The sequence below is a fragment of the Strongylocentrotus purpuratus genome, unplaced genomic scaffold (assembly GCF_000002235.5).
Source record: "Strongylocentrotus purpuratus isolate Spur 01 unplaced genomic scaffold, Spur_5.0 spur5_scaffold_12, whole genome shotgun sequence".
In the NCBI taxonomy this organism is placed as follows: domain Eukaryota; kingdom Metazoa; phylum Echinodermata; class Echinoidea; order Camarodonta; family Strongylocentrotidae; genus Strongylocentrotus; species Strongylocentrotus purpuratus.
Genome location: NW_022145597.1, coordinates 6,991,280 through 7,008,976, shown reverse-complemented (window position 1 = coordinate 7,008,976; position 17,697 = coordinate 6,991,280). Strand labels below are relative to the sequence as shown.

General features: G+C 35.7%; 1 protein-coding gene across 2 annotated transcripts; it reads right to left on the bottom strand.

The window, feature by feature from the left end:
* Positions 1-4,260: 4,260 nt before the first annotated feature.
* LOC105444351 lies at positions 4,261-17,251 on the bottom strand. 2 transcript variants are annotated; one of them, XM_030981718.1, is made up of 11 exons: positions 16,767-17,251; positions 16,063-16,116; positions 14,957-15,037; positions 13,537-13,605; positions 12,537-12,836; positions 10,606-10,868; positions 9,910-10,031; positions 8,780-9,173; positions 7,154-7,661; positions 5,561-5,676; positions 4,261-4,622 (listed from the first exon to the last, which is right to left on the bottom strand). In XM_030981718.1, the coding sequence occupies exons 1-11, from the start codon at positions 16,843-16,845 to the stop codon at positions 4,275-4,277; spliced, it is 2,334 nt and encodes a 777-aa protein (XP_030837578.1). In that variant the 5' UTR covers positions 16,846-17,251; the 3' UTR covers positions 4,261-4,274. The 2 variants fall into 2 exon arrangements, with proteins under 2 accessions (XP_030837578.1, XP_030837579.1); XM_030981719.1 differs by having other exon boundaries at positions 12,537-12,797.
* Positions 17,252-17,697: the final 446 nt, after the last annotated feature.

The following is a 17,697-nucleotide window of genomic DNA, read 5'->3' as shown; positions in this document are numbered from 1 at the left end:
TAAGACGACATACTACGGGCTGTTTAGTAAATCTATGCATGGTTTTATATATCTTTTTTTCCTTCAATTTAGAATGAAGTTTAACCATGCATATTTTATTGAAGCTCGTTAGATATCGATTAATGAATGACTGCCGTAAGCTATTTTCTATATAGTTTTTTGTTAATTATGTTTTTCATCATGAAATGTGTAACTTTCATTAATGTGAAATCATTTGAATGATTTATTTTTTAAGCCTGGCTAAACGAATATCACAATAAAAAAGATTAAAATGAATACTACAATCCCGTTATCTGCCACTGAAAAGGGAGGATAATAACACACGTTATCAAGTTGACTTTGGTCATGTTGCTGGAAACACACAATAATTTTAAAGAAACAATTTACGAACGTTTCAGAAAAAGGGAGAAAAAATAAAAACGTTAAGAAATTTTGAACGTCGATAATGCTAATGATGTGAGAAAACTTGTATTGGCAAAATGATCATGATGTGTTTGTCATACAGGGGGGAAATGCTCTAATTGTTTTGTATCTAAAACAATACCGCAAACACCTTTTCTAGAGTCTTATGATAGACAAAAAAAAATTGTAAAGGGAGGGCAGTACACGTTTAGGCCTAATGAAACAATGTGCTGGATCACTAATATGGAAAACAAAGAGCTATTTTTAATATTTTGGAAAAATAAATCGGTTATAGTTCATATGGAACGGCATCGAATATAAGTGTACTGTCAATGGAAGATTCTCTTTATCATTTATAATCTCGGCATCCAAACGTTTAAAAAATTGTATTGTTTCTCCCATTTTGCACAAAACTATGCGTTTGTTTATTTCTTCTTACTTAAAACTGATGAAAACCCTGTTTTATTATTGTATAATTCGTCGCTGTTTTCACGAAGTGACGGTAGTGAAAAAAAATTGCATTCACTTTGCGTTACGATTTTCCTCACTACCGTCACTTCGTGAAAACAAGGACGAATTGTGGACTATTTACTAAACATGATATGAACAATAACATTACTTTATTAAAACAATTATGAGTCATGTTATGTAATATAATTTCTTACGTTAGTGTTGGTTCCCTTCAAAGCATATTAGTGATCGAGCTTTTTTTCACCGCTGTTGTTTCATGTAGACTCATCAAAATACCTCAGTAGATAAGCTATATGTAGATGGTAAGCATGTGACCAGTCTGTGGAATCTTGGACTTCATACATCATGTCCCCGAGTTCAAAACCTCGTACTTAACTGGTCTGCCAAGGAGAATGTCTCATCAAACATCGTAACGATGGCCTGCTCTCCATTCCATCATCTAACTTACCTTCACATACGGGGAGTGAATAGCACTAGCTTCAATACAACTACCCTGAGTGATCCCTTGTCATTCTGCAAGGCGGTGATAGCATCATGTCCTGGGCTCACCATGCTGTCCATTACCGAAATTGGCCTGTTCAACGAGAAGGCAGCTGAGATTATCCAACTCATGAAGACCCATCCAAACCTGACATTCATAGAGTGAGTCTCATTTTGATTTCCAAGGGTAATGATTGCCACATTATAGTCAAAATCTTACAAATGTACATGTAACAATAATTTATTCCAATCTGGACAAAAAAAGCATATTATGGACTGCCAATTTCACATATTTTCTTTATTTTTCCAATATAATTGATGCCTTATGTTTATCAAAAAGCTAAAGATAACTTGCAAAAAATGTGTAATTGTTAATATCAGGTGGAAAGAAAGGTTTACAAAAATAATGAATCAAGCTTCTTTTCATTAACACATGTCAACACTCTCTGCAAACTCTAACTTAGTCACTGTTTTCAGAGCATTAAATTGAACTGCATTACACAACTGATTCCAATTAAATAAAACCAATGAATATTCATTGGTATCCTTTATTTGTCCATCAATATATGTTACATGTACATGTATACTGTATCAAAATTCAAATACATATATATTGATTAATTCAATGAATTAATGTAAGTTTATACATGACACTTGTTATCTGAATCGTATAAGTTTATACATGACACTTGTTCTCTAAAGCGTATAAGTTTATACATGACACTTGTTCTCTGAATCGTATAAATTTATACATGACACTTGTTCTCTAAAGCGTATAAGTTTATACATGACACTTGTTCTCTAAAGCGTATAAATTTATACATGACACTTGTTCTCTAAAGCGTATAAATTTATACATGACACTTGTTCTCTGAATCGTATAAATTTATACATGGCACTTCTTCTCTAAAGCGTATAAATTTATTCATGACACTTGTTCTCTGAATCGTATAAATTTATACTTGACACTTGTTCTCTAAAGCGTATAAGTTTATACATAACACTTGTTCTCTGAATCGTATAAATTTATACATGACACTTGTTCTCTGAATCGTATAAATTTATACATGACACTTGTTCTCTAAAGCGTATAAGTTTATACATAACACTTGTTCTCTGAATCGTATAAATTTATACATGTCACTTGTTCTCTAAAGCGTATAAATTTATACATGACACTTGTTCTCTGAATCGTATAGATTTATACGAGACACTTGTTCTCTAAAGCGTATAAGTTTATTCATGACACTTATTCTCTGAATCGTATAAATTTATACATGACACTTGTTATCTGAATCGTATAAGTTTATACATGACACTTGTTCTCTAAAGCGTATAAGTTTATACAAGGCACTTCTTCTCTAAAGCGTATAAGTTTATACATGACACTTGTTCTCTAAAGCGTATAAGTTTATACATGGCACTTCTTCTCTAAATTGTATAAGTTTATACATGACACTTGTTCTCTGAATCGTATAAGTTTTTACCAGACAGGAGATGTACCACTGGTATGAATTTGGCGATCCTACTTCAAAGCTGTGGAAAGTTATTGTGTGTATACAGCTTTGTATGTTAAGTTCAATGACCTTTTAACCTTTGAACTTTGTTGAACACGAGTGACCCATATTCGAACTTGACCCGAGTCTACAAGAGATGTACCACTGGTGTGAATTTGGCAATCCTTGATCAAAACTATGGAAAGTTATTGTGTGTACTATGCTTTTAATAAAAAGTTCATAGACTTTTTGACAGTGCCGTAAAAACTGGAAAACAACAACAACAACTTTTGACCTTTCACCTTTGTCGGATATCGCCCATATTCAAACTTGATCTGAGTCTTCAAGAGATGTACCACTGGTATGAATTTCACGATTCTACTTCAAAGCTGTGGAGAGTTATTGTGTGTACAGCATAAGTACAGCTTTGTATATTAAGTTCATTGACCTTTTGACCTTTGAACTTTGTCGACCATGACCCATATTCGAACTTGACCCGAGTCTACAAGAGATGTACCACTGGTGTGAATTTGGCAATCCTTGATCAAAACTATGGAAAGTTATTGTGTGTACTATGCTTTTAATAAAAAGTTCATAGACTTTTTGACAGTGCCGTAAAAACTGGAAAACAACAACAACAACTTTTGACCTTTCACCTTTGTCGGATATCGCCCATATTCAAACTTGATCTGAGTCTTCAAGAGATGTACCACTGGTATGAATTTCACGATTCTACTTCAAAGCTGTGGAGAGTTATTGTGTGTACAGCATAAGTACAGCTTTGTATATTAAGTTCATTGACCTTTTGACCTTTGAACTTTGTCGACCATGACCCATATTCGAACTTGACCTGAGTCTTCAAGAAATGTACCACTGGTAAGAATTTGGTGATCCTAGCTCGAAGATATAGAAAGTTATTGGGTGTACAACATAATTGTTGACACCGACACCGCCGGTGTAAAAAGTGACGCCTATGCCTGGCTCCTGCTACGCAGGCGAGACAAAAAGGACATGAAACCATTTTAACGGATATCAACCGATGCCAAAAAACGACATCCGTTCCTCAAGTGTGACAGCCGCATGACGGATTAAACAAAAGTACCATCCGTTACTTGTACATTTTCTGATCCGGCCATGTCTGGCAGCGGAATAAGCTTGTAAGTTTTCAATTCAAAATATTACAGTAATATTAAAAAAGATAAAATTACATCTGTTTAAATCATATAGATTGTAAATCTCATGCAACTAAGATTTGTACTAAGGACCCTCTGGTGAAATTAAAAAGCTCCTCCACTTGTGCTTCACAGCCCCCACCCCCAAAAAATATTACTCCAATTTTATTGAAACCAATAGGCCTACTATTTTGCTCAATTATTTGATAGCTAAGGCAATTACAATGGCCCAATTAAGCTAGGATCTACAAAGCTACTGAAAATAGCTACTGTGCTTCTCTCTCAAACCATTCACTGTTTGAAGAGGAAGTTTTTCTCCAGCAGTCAGTGAGAAAGGAGGGAGAATCACAGAACTAGAATCAATAGTCTCAACCCAAAGCTGTTTCCTGCCCTTTTGTCCTTTGACTGGTACCTTTACCTCCTTCCACTTAGAAGTCAAGGTTCCTGTGTACCACTCGATCTGTAGGGACTTGTCTTCATGTACACTGCGAATGCAGCCAACTTGAGGCCAGTGTGTCGAGTACTCTGGGAGATATGTTGCCACCATGTCTCTCTCCCTAACTTCTGTCCTCTGTTCCTTTACTTTGGGTCCTATGTGAACCTAACAAAAAGAAAAAGAAAGTAAAATAAATAAAATAAGAAAGTGAATTGAAAACGAATAGTGTAGTGCCACTACATACATTATCAGTGATTCAAGACAATTCCTTATGTACACTTTATTTACAACATATAAACATATTATTATAGTAATTCTTTCTGAAACCTAATAAATAATTTTCTTTTATAAAATCAGAAAATATTGTTGAAACTTCTACTATTTTTGTATTTTTTGATTTTCAATTAACCCTAAAAGGGCTGTACGTTCACCGGGATATGTTTAAGGATATTTTTTTTTTGTGCCGGGAGCTTTCATGACTTTATAGCATAGAGTCTTGCGCATCTTTTGATGCCAAATATAAAAAGTTTTGACCATCGGGTAACGTGCAAATTGACGATTTTCCCATTGTCTGTGTATTGTAGCAATTCAATGCAGAAATGCAGATGTGCGATACCTACGATTACGTAAATGCAGATAACTACAATTTTTTGAGGTGCTCACATTGATGTTTAAGAAAAAAAAAAAACAAGAAACAACAAAAACAACAAAAATTTGGGAAGACTTTTGCAACTAATGCACAAGCGTATAGCAATCACTAGTACCCAAAGCTAATCTTTACCTGACATGACCTGACCCCAAAATACTCGGCATGACTTGTAATTACTGTAATGACTGGAATTATGCAAGGGCTTACATGTATATATATTAGGGGCTAGATCTTGTGTGAAGACTATACAGAGTGTAAATTCTGTTAGGGAATAATGTTGCACTCAAGATGCAATTAAGCTGAGTGTGTTAGTCATGCAGCATTGTAGATGATTTACATTTTTTTTTTTTAGGAAGCAACTCAAGTTGTAAATAACGATTAAAATACATTTAATACTAAATATGGTTCACAATATCTTTGTCTTAATTAAGGGACATATTAATGAAACATGTACCTGTCTGAATGTTTCATCCTCTGTGTTGCAAGCATGCTCCTCAAGCTGTGGTCTGTCAGTTGGTTGTTTGGCCATTATCAGTAGATCGCATATAGGCCATCTCACTGTTGAATCTTCTGTTAAAACACACAAAGGAAATGTATTATAGCCCTGATGTAAGAAACAGTGTGCTAAAATATCAAAGTTTATGATCAGCCAGCTAGATAGGTTGTTATTACCTTCATCCAGTTATATAAACATATAGTGGCAAATTCTTGGAATAATAATCGTTTTATCTAATGATACTATGACCTAATCTCTTGAAAGGTCATATATATATTTTTTTAAAACCCTATATAGCCCGGGCTATGCAGTGTCAAAGGGGGGGGGGGGGGGGTGCTAATTTAGCCCCCCCCCCCCCCCCGAGATCTCGCCCCTCAACTGCCTGATCGTGATGAAATCGTCACCTGCAACATAATCTCCAAAATCGTATATTAATCTCTCTGAAAAATATTTTGTTTAATCGATTATGCTAATTATGCTAATTTAAGCATGAAATTAGACCTTTTTTGCTCTAAATCACTCAAAACAGCTCGAAATGTGCTGTTCTTTTGATCTAGACACTCTATGTATTATTCTTAACAAGCGTACTTTAAAAAAAAATCCAGTATCAAAATTAAGTTATGTATTTCATTGTTTTTTTAATTTCTCTGTTTTTCGACCTTTTCATTTTTATTGTTTTTTCAATGAAATTTGTTGGCAACACTTATGCGATCATAACTAGCATAAACGAAATAGATTTCAATCTGTGAAAGCAGATATAATAATACATTTAAAAATATTAGCTAATACACAATTTGTATTGAAATTCTACAAGAAACCACGTTTTTGAGCTATTTTGGGTCCGATGTGCAAGTACATGTACAAAATTATGTGTAGCATAGGAACTGCATGCCCGGGCGTTGTTGCGCGAGATGTGAAGGAAAAAAGTCATGAAATTTCAGCGCAGAATGTCTTCGCTTTAAATAGTTATTGTGAAAAATGTTTTAAGGGGGGGCCAAATTAGTCCCCCTTCCCCCCCCCCCCCCCCCCCACCCCCCCCCCCCCCCCCCCCCCCCCCTCATCCAGGCTATAGGGTTAAATCTCGAAAAATAGCAATACCATAATATCTATCTCTAAAAAAAAAAAATTTTAAAGAATGAGTGGAGAAAAACTCAAAAATATCCTCTCAGGTTTATCTATGCTGCTGACTCAGCTGCTCCCTTGTGAGAGGCAATCAAATATCATAAATTGGCGCGTAATTTGCTGGCTCTCTGTAAAACAGCCATTCCTCTTTTTTCTATAGACCACCATCCATTTGATTTGTAGTCAATGGTTATATGCATTAGATAAACCAATATTTTTGTGTCCCACTAGCCTAGTTCGCTATTAAGATTTTTTTGTGAATTGTGCCATGAAGGGGTGTAACAGTCAAGACTTCAATACAAATTGTCAAAGTTTTGGGCCATAAAGCTTGAAGATGCTACATTGTATTTTTCAATGTTTCATAGGTGATGGAAAAAAATACCATAACACCATCAATTTTGGAAGTTTAAAAAATGACAGAAATGATACCTTCATTCTCCTCCTCTTCCAAGGTGAGTAGCTCATAGAGGGACCTCCATGCCTCAATGTCTACTTCTTCCAAGTATGGCTGGAGCTTGTCTGGTAGATGTATGATATTGATGTCCGCAAATGACTTCTCTACCAATGTTGGTTGTCCGTCTGGATGTGATGACAGGATGTGGTTGATGCCAGTGGTGTCTCTCCAATGTGGTGTAGTTGACCAGTCTTTTGTTTGTAGGGTGGCTTTTCCTTGGTGCAGTGCGAATTTGAATATGTGTGGTTTACTGTGATAGCACATGCTGTGTTGATGGGGAAGAAGCCATTTGCGAACATCAAAGAGGTGTAAGATGCGCTCCGCTGTTGTAGGGCAGTGAGCTTTGTGGAAAGCGGCGGGAATAGCTTGCAGAAGTTTTGGAAAAGATGGGGTGCTCCTTTTCTTCAAGTGAGTTGCAATCCTTGAAAAGAACTGGTCGATGTCCTCATGTGTGTGACCGACCATCAAGAAGCCAACTTTGATCTAAATGCAAACAATAAACGTTATAAGGTGAACAACAGTATGGAATAAATTGAATTTTAGGGACATTCCTCAATGATACAACCCAATAAGCATGAGGGATAATTTATTCAATTGAAATTTTTCTTCATTTATCAGAACATTTATCTAACAAAAAACATATTTATCAAAGCTTGTTTTTGTTTACGCTTTACAAATCATATGTACACTGATGACAAAGATGACAACTTTATATTGCCCATGGTTTCTAATGTGCACTACCTCTTTCCCGTTCATAGGGTTCAATCTTTCCGAGAATAATAGGCTACGACCAACAACAAAAAACCCAAAACACTATTTACCATTGGTATACATGTATCTGTGTAAAGTAAATAATTCTAAGTCACAATATCTTTTTTTAACCCTATGATGCCTACACATATCAGACATTTTGGGCAGTAAATGTATTTGATAGATTAAAACAGAGGATCAACTGAAGATATGCAACAATACAATAGTGCAAAATCCCCCATCATAAAAAGTGAGTCAGAAATAATGATTCACCTTGGAAATTTGCCATGGTGAAAATAATTTGTAATCATGAATATTTTCTCTTTTTTTTCACACTCTTTCTGCATCGTTGTTCTCTCCTGCTCACACTACAACTTCGAGAGAGTGGGTTTGACCCACTTTCAAACGCTGTTTCATGAATAGATGCCCAACAGCAATGGTACTGCATGCAGCGGGAAAGTGTACTCTACCAGTACATGTCAAACATTTTTATATTTACATATCCCTTCACAAAATATCATGTACTTTTAAACCCAAGGTTTTGGTGCAATTGGGTTTTTACCAAGTTACTTTAATTTACTGTCAACTGTGAATAGTTTTCTGACAAAAGTGAATATTTATAATGTTTATTCTCAAACAATGGGCAATTTCCGAGGTATATCATTATTTCTGACTCGTCCTTTACATGATTCTGAAAAGAACCTCCAAGACAAAGGCATTCTCTTATCCATCCAATACAAGTTCAAATAAACAAAATTTCCTTTTCATTTTGCGATTAAATAAAGCATCATTACAGACTGAATACTTATATTGACAATTAATTACTAAAAAGAACATGTATTAAACATTACCTTCTTGAAGATATTGAGTTCAAGGAGCAGGGACAGAAAAGAAAAGAGATGTCGATTCTTATTCTCCCTAGAAGTGTTGTCCAGCTGTAGGTAGAGGACTGGTGGAAGAGAGTCGGCATAACGGACCAGGATGTTGAGCAGGATATTAATGGTTAGGTTGCTGTCATGTGGGTACTCGTTAAAATCGATGTAGGCGTGTTGACCTCTTCCATGAACAAGTGCACCGGTGATGTGAGTGTGCAGTTGATCATTGTAGCTCAGAGCTTTAGGTGTTGGATGGAGTTGCGGTATTGATGTGCAGTGCTGATCCATCCCATCGATGATTACACTCATGTATTTCTCTGGCTGTGACTTCGCTTTGCGGATGTGTTTGTAATATTTTTGTCTCTCACTGCTGCTGAAAAGAAGGTAAAGAGCAATGAGGAGTCATGCTATGCTTAGAAGTTTTGATCACAAAACCAATACTAATGCCTTAAATACACGAGTAAATTGTAATTTGAATGTGTTATCTGAGACTTGGCTAGGTTTACGTCTATATCAATGATACTTAATTGTGACCAATATACTTTTTTAAAGTAATGAACTTGTGCCTACATTTCTTCTCCTGTTTTCCCTACTATTGTATTTTTCTTCTACTATAGGCTTTTCACGTCAAATATCCACTGATTAGAACCAAACATCCGTATAGGCAGTTCAAATGCCAATATTTTATTGTGGTCACCTATTCAAATATATTAACATTGTTGTTGTTTTTTTCCATTAAGAATTTCATTACTCTCTTATTGCTAATATTTGTTGTCCAATTTTTTAATTTGTTCTGTTATTTTTCTCCAATTTTGCCGCTTCTATTTAAAGCAACTTATCTTGGAGCCTGAGTATTCCTCTAAGCTTTCTCGGTTTTTGTCTCCTTCAAAATCTTTGTTGAAATATTCACTTCTATGAGGAAAGCATATAATGACATAGCTCTAGTTGTATATTGTAGCTACATGTAAAATACATCCATGGTTGTCATTTGTTGCACTTAAAATACTGGATCACAGATCACCTCATTCTAAATGCTTAAAAGAAAAAAAAGTACATCAAAATCAATTACAACATTAACTTCAAGCTTTAATCAAAGTTTGCTGTACCTTTGTTTCTCTACATGTTTTTGATGTTGTGCAATCAATTGTCTTCGAACATCTTTGTCGTTTGTCTTGCCAAGCTTCATTTTCAGCTCTGTGCACACATCGCACTTAGAGAAGCGGTTCACCTATAAAGAAAAAAAGAAAAATATCAAAGAGAAGGATTGTTAATTACAAAATTAATGTTATGGATGTGTTTTCTTGATGCATATAAATGTAGATGTTATAAGACTAATATAATAATATATTGACACAAAGATACAAGAGGCCTCAGGAATTTAACAGATTTCGTCTGGCTAAGAATCATAAATTCATCTATGTCTAACCCTAACTGTACCGGGGGTATAATTTGCATAAATTAGCATTATTGATAAAATAAGCAAATTTCCGCGAAACTAATGGCAAAATCTCTGCATAATTTTGTGGCGATTGGCCCATTTGGAGTGCATTAAAACTGCAATATGTTTTGTACAAAAAAACTGACCTGAAATCATGATGGGTCATATGACACTATAAAAGAATTGTCTGTTTTTGCAAAAACTTACGGTAGTGTAGTGTCAAAATAAAAAGTAATGAAGTGGCATTGCTGAAAACATGGCGGTTTTGATTATGGTATGCAACAACCTATGTTTAGAGCTTTTGAGCGTCCCGCCCCACTCACTCCCATCCAGTACAGTTTAGGGTCAATGGAATTTACAATACCTTGGGGATTGTGATGTGCTGCTCTTCCTTTCTCCAAATCCTTTTGAAGTGAGTCTCAGAACAAACCTCAGCATTATCTTGTCGTATTCTTCTATACACCTCTCGCTTTGTGAACCCATGTGGAAGGTTTACAGACTCTCTGTCAGGCATTCGGTCTCCATAGGAACGAGCAAATGCATTAAGTTCTGTCTTCGCGTTTAGGGTTTTGTTAATCTTGTGTCCTTTCCTCAAGCAGTTAGCAGGCAATGGGTATAGCAGTCCATCTATTCACAACAAATTAAATGCATGCATGGAAATAACTAGAAATATCGAAAATGGCTGATCACCACAAAACTCGGCATGCGCCTCAGATATTGCGCAAAGGAAGAGACCTTACCTATATTTTTGGCTGAAAATTGCTTACTTTGTCATTTATGCAAATTCTATTCATGAATATGTTTTTTATTATGAATTACATAAATAAATAATAATAATACCAGTCTCTTATAAAGCGCTTTACGAGTTAAGACCAAAGCGCTCACAGCATATTATTGCCCCAGTCATTGGATTCAATTACAAAAAAAAAACAGCATTTACAGTGCACAATCTCCTCTCCCTGGGGAGCATTCCAGCTGGTCACCTATTAGGCGCACACAATGCCAATTCAACTGCATTGCGTTCGCATCCTACAGGGTACCCATTTTAACACCTGGGTAAGGTGAAGCAATGTAGACAAAGTGCCTTGCTCAAGGAACATAAATGCTGTGCTGCTTTTACAGAGTTTATTTTTTGGCAAAAAGTTTCTTAAAAGCCTATTTGACATTATCATATAATTGAATTGTCCATATACTTGTTTTATAATAATAATAATATAATAACGGCCATTTGTACTGCGCCATGTCTGTCAGATTTGACACTGGGCGCCCCATTATGAATTTCTAATGTATTTTACTGTTTTTCAATTCTTATGTATTTTATTGTTTTAGGACTTCTTATACTTAAGATCATTATCTGGATCAATTTACAGTTTGAGTAAATGATAAATCTAGTCTAAAGAATGAAACATTACTGATTCATAGACCCAAACAAGAAACTTCACTTTGCCATTTGTTTGGTAGACAAGATGACAAAAATTTCAATTTTCGGCTTGACCTTTGGTCACAAAAGGTCAGGTAACTCTCTAGCATTCGCATCCTACTGATTTCCAAAAACAGCAAATAGCGGTTACAGCACAATCCCCGAAAATGCAGGGGTGGGCTGATGCCCCCCACCCCCCAGTACAGTAAGTGTTAAAGCTACATAAGAGTAATGAAAGATAATGCAGCTGTCGTACACGAAAACCCCTCACAAAAAGTTCTGCAATTCAAGTTTGAGAAAGGGTATCTCTCGTTGTATTAAATGATTAAATGATACTTCAGTTTGGCACCATTGGAAAGCCTGTTCATTCCCCTAGACAATGATGCCCAATTTTTATAATGTAATCATGGAATATGCAGGACACCTGAATATCTGACCAAGTAGAAAGTCAAATCTTGCAAAATGCATTTTTGTCAACAGTGAATTCTTCATTTGTTTAGAGATAAGATTGTGTTTAATTGATATCAATTCTGATTGAATGCCAATGCAGTATTCTCATATTCTTCTGAAGATGAACTTATTTCAAATGATTTTGAGATATCAAAACAAGAAATTTTACCTATAATTTTGTGAGAGGTTTATATCATACAAATGAGCCAGGAAAAAAGAGTTTTAGCCAAACCAATAAGAATGACCAACAGTCACTCTGTATTTCAAGTTTAACTACCTGCAAGCTTTCTATAAACAAAAAAGGACAATAATACGTTGGATGAATATGGGAGATTCTTTTAGGGTTTATGTACATTTTTTGCCCAGTACATTATGTACAAAGGCCATGAATTTTCAAAGAAACTGTTTTGAAATATGAACCTCACCTCTGAACTGCTTCTGCCAGTAGTAGAATCTTGACCTCACAATTCCAACGACTTGATGCCAGGCTGTGGCACACACCTGCTCCAAACCGATGTTGTAGGAGAATTGGAGACTTTCATTTTCAGACCGAGAAGAGTGGGTTCTGAAGTACTCCATCAGCCATGTCCTCTGATCACCCAGCGACTTTTCCTTAAAAGCGATCCGAGCTGCAGCTGCATCTGCTCGTGTGACTCTTGCCAGACAATCTGTTGAACAACATCTTCCTGCAAGGACAGTTATAAATGTCTGATGACCAGTTCTAACTGCAAAAGGGGAAGTAAAAAACAAAGCAGTTACGTCTCCATTGTTGTAAACAGGCATGAAAGCCTACAAGAATAACCAAATCTTTGTGCGGCATAGCCAGCTTATGTACATGTATGAATGGAATGAAGTAAAATTCTCAAAATTTATTCAAGTTGCAACTTCTGAAGGACTTTACTTGCTTTGAAGTACAATATAATTTGGATCGCCATGCAAAATTGAAATATCCCGTTGTCAAATCCACTTGTTACCATTTACCTACAGAAGTCTTTGGCGATTGCCATGGTAACATTTTCTAAATAATATCATACATGTACTTACATGGTTCATTAAAAAACTGCCGTCTACTATAATAAAGGGCCGTTCTCATAAGAGCAGGTAAACCTCCTCAACATTTGCCCCCGCGGTAAATGAGAAAACGATGCAGTAATAAACCTATCAGACTGTTCACATACGAAGAAGCATCTCCTCCAATCAAAACCTAAGCAATTTTTATTTTGGTTCCTGGAGGCAAAAATATTTGACCAATCACATGCCAGGAAAATGGGATGTTGCATTGTTGCGATGCGTATTGCTCATCTTGATTGCCCGGTTTACACGCCATTTTGGGGGGGTCAATGTGCAAACTTATTTACCGCAGGGGCAAATGTTGGAAAGACCCTTAAGAATTACTTTGTTATATCAGATTGTTTGAGTAAGTACCTCTTTTTTTCTGCTCTTGATCACTGCATGATGATTCCAGTTGAAATGTCACATGTCTTCTCTTTTTTCCTGTGCAATGATATAAAAATGAAGAATGACTTAACTATATCTTGTATAATCATTATCATTATGTTGCAGTATAAATGGATACAAAAATCTTAATTGACTCAACTTAGCTTTTTGCTAAGGGGGGGGGGGGGGGGGGGGGTTGCAGGCGCAGGATTTTGGTAGACCCCGATTAACAAAAAAAATTCAAACCAACACACATAAAAACATGCTTTGTCCAATGGGGGGTAGGGGGGGGGGGGGTAGGGGGGTACGGACGGACAACCCGAAAACATGAGGCAGAGGTGGAGGCATAACAAGTCTTATCTAAAATGTTTGTGGTGAGAAAAAGTGAGCCAAAAATATGAACCGTTTTGGCCAAGATTAACATCAATTTTTGCTAAAATGTGAAGTTTTTTCAAAGAAATTTAGCCTAATTTAGCCCTAATGACATGCCAGTTGGATGAAAGAACAGGGTAAGCTCATTTTTTTAATACCAGATTGGTAACACAAATATTTTTGAAGATATAATATAGATATATTGACTGCTTTGAGATGTGTGTACTAGCTTTTTTTAGGCTAGCAAAAATATCATCAAATATTGACTACTAGCTAAAAAACAACTGGTCAATACTGATCAAATTACAGTCTTTCTACATCATGCCTTGGTTATTATGCTGATTACTCAACAAATACTCTTTTTCTAACAGAATCATTTAAATTGTTCAATGTCTAGCACATACATGTATGGTATTGACACCCATCCCAGGTCATTTCCTGCCCTCAAATAAAATAAAAGGCCCAGTCACAATATGGATAACAATTGACTTGAAATAAGCTCATGGTTCAAAATTTGGTTCATATCCACTTGGTCTACTACCAGTTGGTCTAATTCCCACATCATCTAACACTAACATGGCTAAACCCATTTGGTCTACTATCACTTTGGTCTAATTGCCGTTTGGTCCAATCATCACTTGGACTAATTCCCACTAAGGCTGATTGTCATTTTGTCTAATTATCAAATGGTCTAACTACCATTTTGTCTATAATACTTTTCCCCATTTTGCCAAAAGATCATCTGGTCTATTACCAGTTCATCTAATCAGATAGACTAAGTGGTGTTAGACCAAGAGGGTATTAGACGAAATGGGATAGCCTAACTGGGAATTAGAAGAAATAGGAAATGGATTAAGTGGCAATTAGACCAAATGGTTATTAGACCAACTGGTTATAGACAAAATGGGATATTAGACAATGTGGGATGAGACCAAACGGGCATTAGACAAAGTGAGAGTAGACCAAGTGTCAATTCACCCAAAATTTCATACAGCTTTATTGAACACCAATTACTCATAAGTGATGTTACACTAACCCCTTTTCCTTGGAATATGGCAAGCATCCTCATCTGCATCACTCTCAAGTTCAGTGATAAAGATACCAGGAGTCCAGGGACCTGTAGGAATTCAAATGAAAAGATGTACATGTACATGTATACCACATACGCTTAACATAATACAATGTAGGTAAGGGCATAATACTTGTCTTTTACAGATACATTAAGCCCTGCCATGCTAATTGCTAACCATGCATGGTGTTATTTTTTTCAAAGACAGCAGACAGTCAGCTGTACTTGTGCTGTCCAATACGGATATATAGCAAATGAAGGGGAAAAAAGAATAGACCAGGCAAGCTATGTGACATGCTCACAGGAAACTTTAATGTTAATGTGAATGGAAAGTTGCAATATTTATTATTGACATGCAAATACATGTACGTGTATGATATCTTGTCAGATTTCACCTTTTTTTTTGTAGTTCAAATTGTCTTGGTGTTGTAAAAACATACACATTCCTGAATTAGATAGAATTGAATACTTTTTTAATTATCTTTTTTGTGTAGCAAATAAGAATTTTAGTGAAAATTGTAAGTACAAAATTTTAATCATAGTGTAAACTGTAAAAAATTAGTGGGCCACCTATTCTACACTGACAACAGTAAGGCAGATATATATATATATATATATGTACAATCAGATGCAATAGGAAAATGGTATTCACTTTCATGACCCAATTAAGGCATTGACCAGCACACTTAATCTTGTCTATTGTACTATGTATACTACATGTATGAGCTGAATAGCTACTCATCATAGGGGACATTGCTTTTGTTTTCATTGTTTGGCACTCTTCTTTAGTTTACGGAAAAGTCATTTAAAGGAAGCTTAAATACCAGAACGCAGAATATAAACATGCACACGCAAAGCAAAAGCTCAAATTCTGTCAAATTACAAAATGAAGACAAATCTATAGAACTGTTTTATTCAAATTTGGGGTTTTACTTCAATATAAACGCAGGAATAAAGTCTTCTGCTCTTCAATGATACTTTAAGTCATGTTTAAGTTTTTGAGTTTTTCTTCATTCTTTAAAGTTTGTTCTGCTTTTCCCCAAAACATTGTATGGAATTTTCCCAGAACATACCTGTCTCACAATGTAGATCCTCATCAGCTTCACTCTCAAGCTCTGTCTGGAGACCTAAGTACATTCATAAATATGATATTGCTTAAATGGTTTACATTGTTTGGCACTCTTCTTTTATTTTATATGGAAAGGTCAATGAAAGGATTTAGCTATTCCTAGAAATGAGGGATACATTGTACATGTAGACAACATGACAGACTGTGTAAAAGCTCAATTTCTGTCCATGTTGCACAACATCAAAACAAATCTGTTTACAATTTTGGGAAAAAACAAGCTCTGAAAAAACTAGGAATTGTAATCGTCCAAAACATTACAGCATACATGTATTATGTAACACCACTATGATAATAAATAATAGTATTGTTGTTAATATTATAAATTCAATTCAATTCAATATGCTGTGAATTTAAAATACACTGAACAATAGCTATGAAAGCTGAAGATATTTACACAATTATCACAATGATCTTTGAAAATTCACAGTACATGTAGGCCTACTACTACTGGGTGTTTCCATAACCCGACACCCTAATCCTAAACCTAATCCTAACCCTAGGGTTTAGGGTTAGGGTGTCAGGTTATGGAAAGACCCACTACTACTAGTTCTCATCTATGTCCATTTTGCAAACTTTCGCTGTGCTACATTTGTTTCTGCATTCACTTACAGCACATTATTTAAGAATTCTTTCCCATAATTTACTTACCTGTCATCTGTGTGTTTGGAAGAGCATCATCAGGCTCAGCTGCACTCTCCAACTCTGTCAGTGGATCCAAAACAGCCATGTTTCTTCAGCATGAAGCACTAGATCTTGAACAGCTAGAATACATAAAATAAACCCCAAAGAACTTTATCCGATACTCTATGGGTTACTGGTTAAGGAGTTAGAAGAACTTAACGGGTCTACCCTCGACGCGCGGCACCCAACTCGACTTGGGTGCTAAGTGCGTTTATTCATGTGCGCGCACTCAGTTCCTGCGTATGTACATGTAACTCTATGTTAGCAACCCAATGCACATGCACGTGGTAGACGCAGGCCCAGGTGTTTGGTATATATCTATGGGCAAATGTAAACTGTTTAGTTCTTCTAATTCTTTAACAAGTAACCCATAGAGTGTCCTTAAACTTAAAGATAAACTTTAGTACTGGTAATGCGCTTGCATTGTGAAAGTAGAGGTGTGAAAGGATCAGAAACAGTTGATCATGTAGCATGTAAGTATTGGTGTGCACTGCAAGGTTCTGGAGTCATCAAAATCATAATAAATTTGACCGAGTCTTGGTAAAGTAACAAACACTCACATAGAAAGCTATATATGGGACAACACACATGGTGTCGGGGATGGTACTACCTTGGTTTCCTTGTCTTTCTATGCTCATTACTCAGCCAGTATACATTTTCTTCCAAAATTGTTTGGCACATGTCATTTATTTGTAATCTTGAACATTCAGTGTAAGTTTCGTTTGATTCTGTGAGAATTAATTTTTTTTTTTTACCAGTACTGGAGTTTATCTTTAAATGTATGATCAGAGGGAATAAATCAAAGTTTTACATTTAAACATGAATTAAAAACTCAATTTTTAATAAAAAACATATAAGGCACTACCTGCATAGATCTAGACTAGTCTAGGCTAGACCG

What these genes read in the sequence shown, in the direction of transcription:
- LOC105444351 (XM_030981718.1), bottom strand. Translation starts at nt 16,845, where the DNA reads ATGGCTGTTTTGGATCCACTGACAGAGTTGGAGAGTGCAGCTGAGCCT. An exon ending in AGCACATCACAATCCCCAAG is followed by an intron (nt 10,032 to 10,605) that starts GTATTGTAAATT and finishes TTTTCTTTATAG; the next exon opens with GTGAACCGCTTCTCTAAGTG. An exon ending in AACTCAATATCTTCAAGAAG is followed by an intron (nt 7,662 to 8,779) that starts GTAATGTTTAAT and finishes GTTTGCATTTAG; the next exon opens with ATCAAAGTTGGCTTCTTGAT.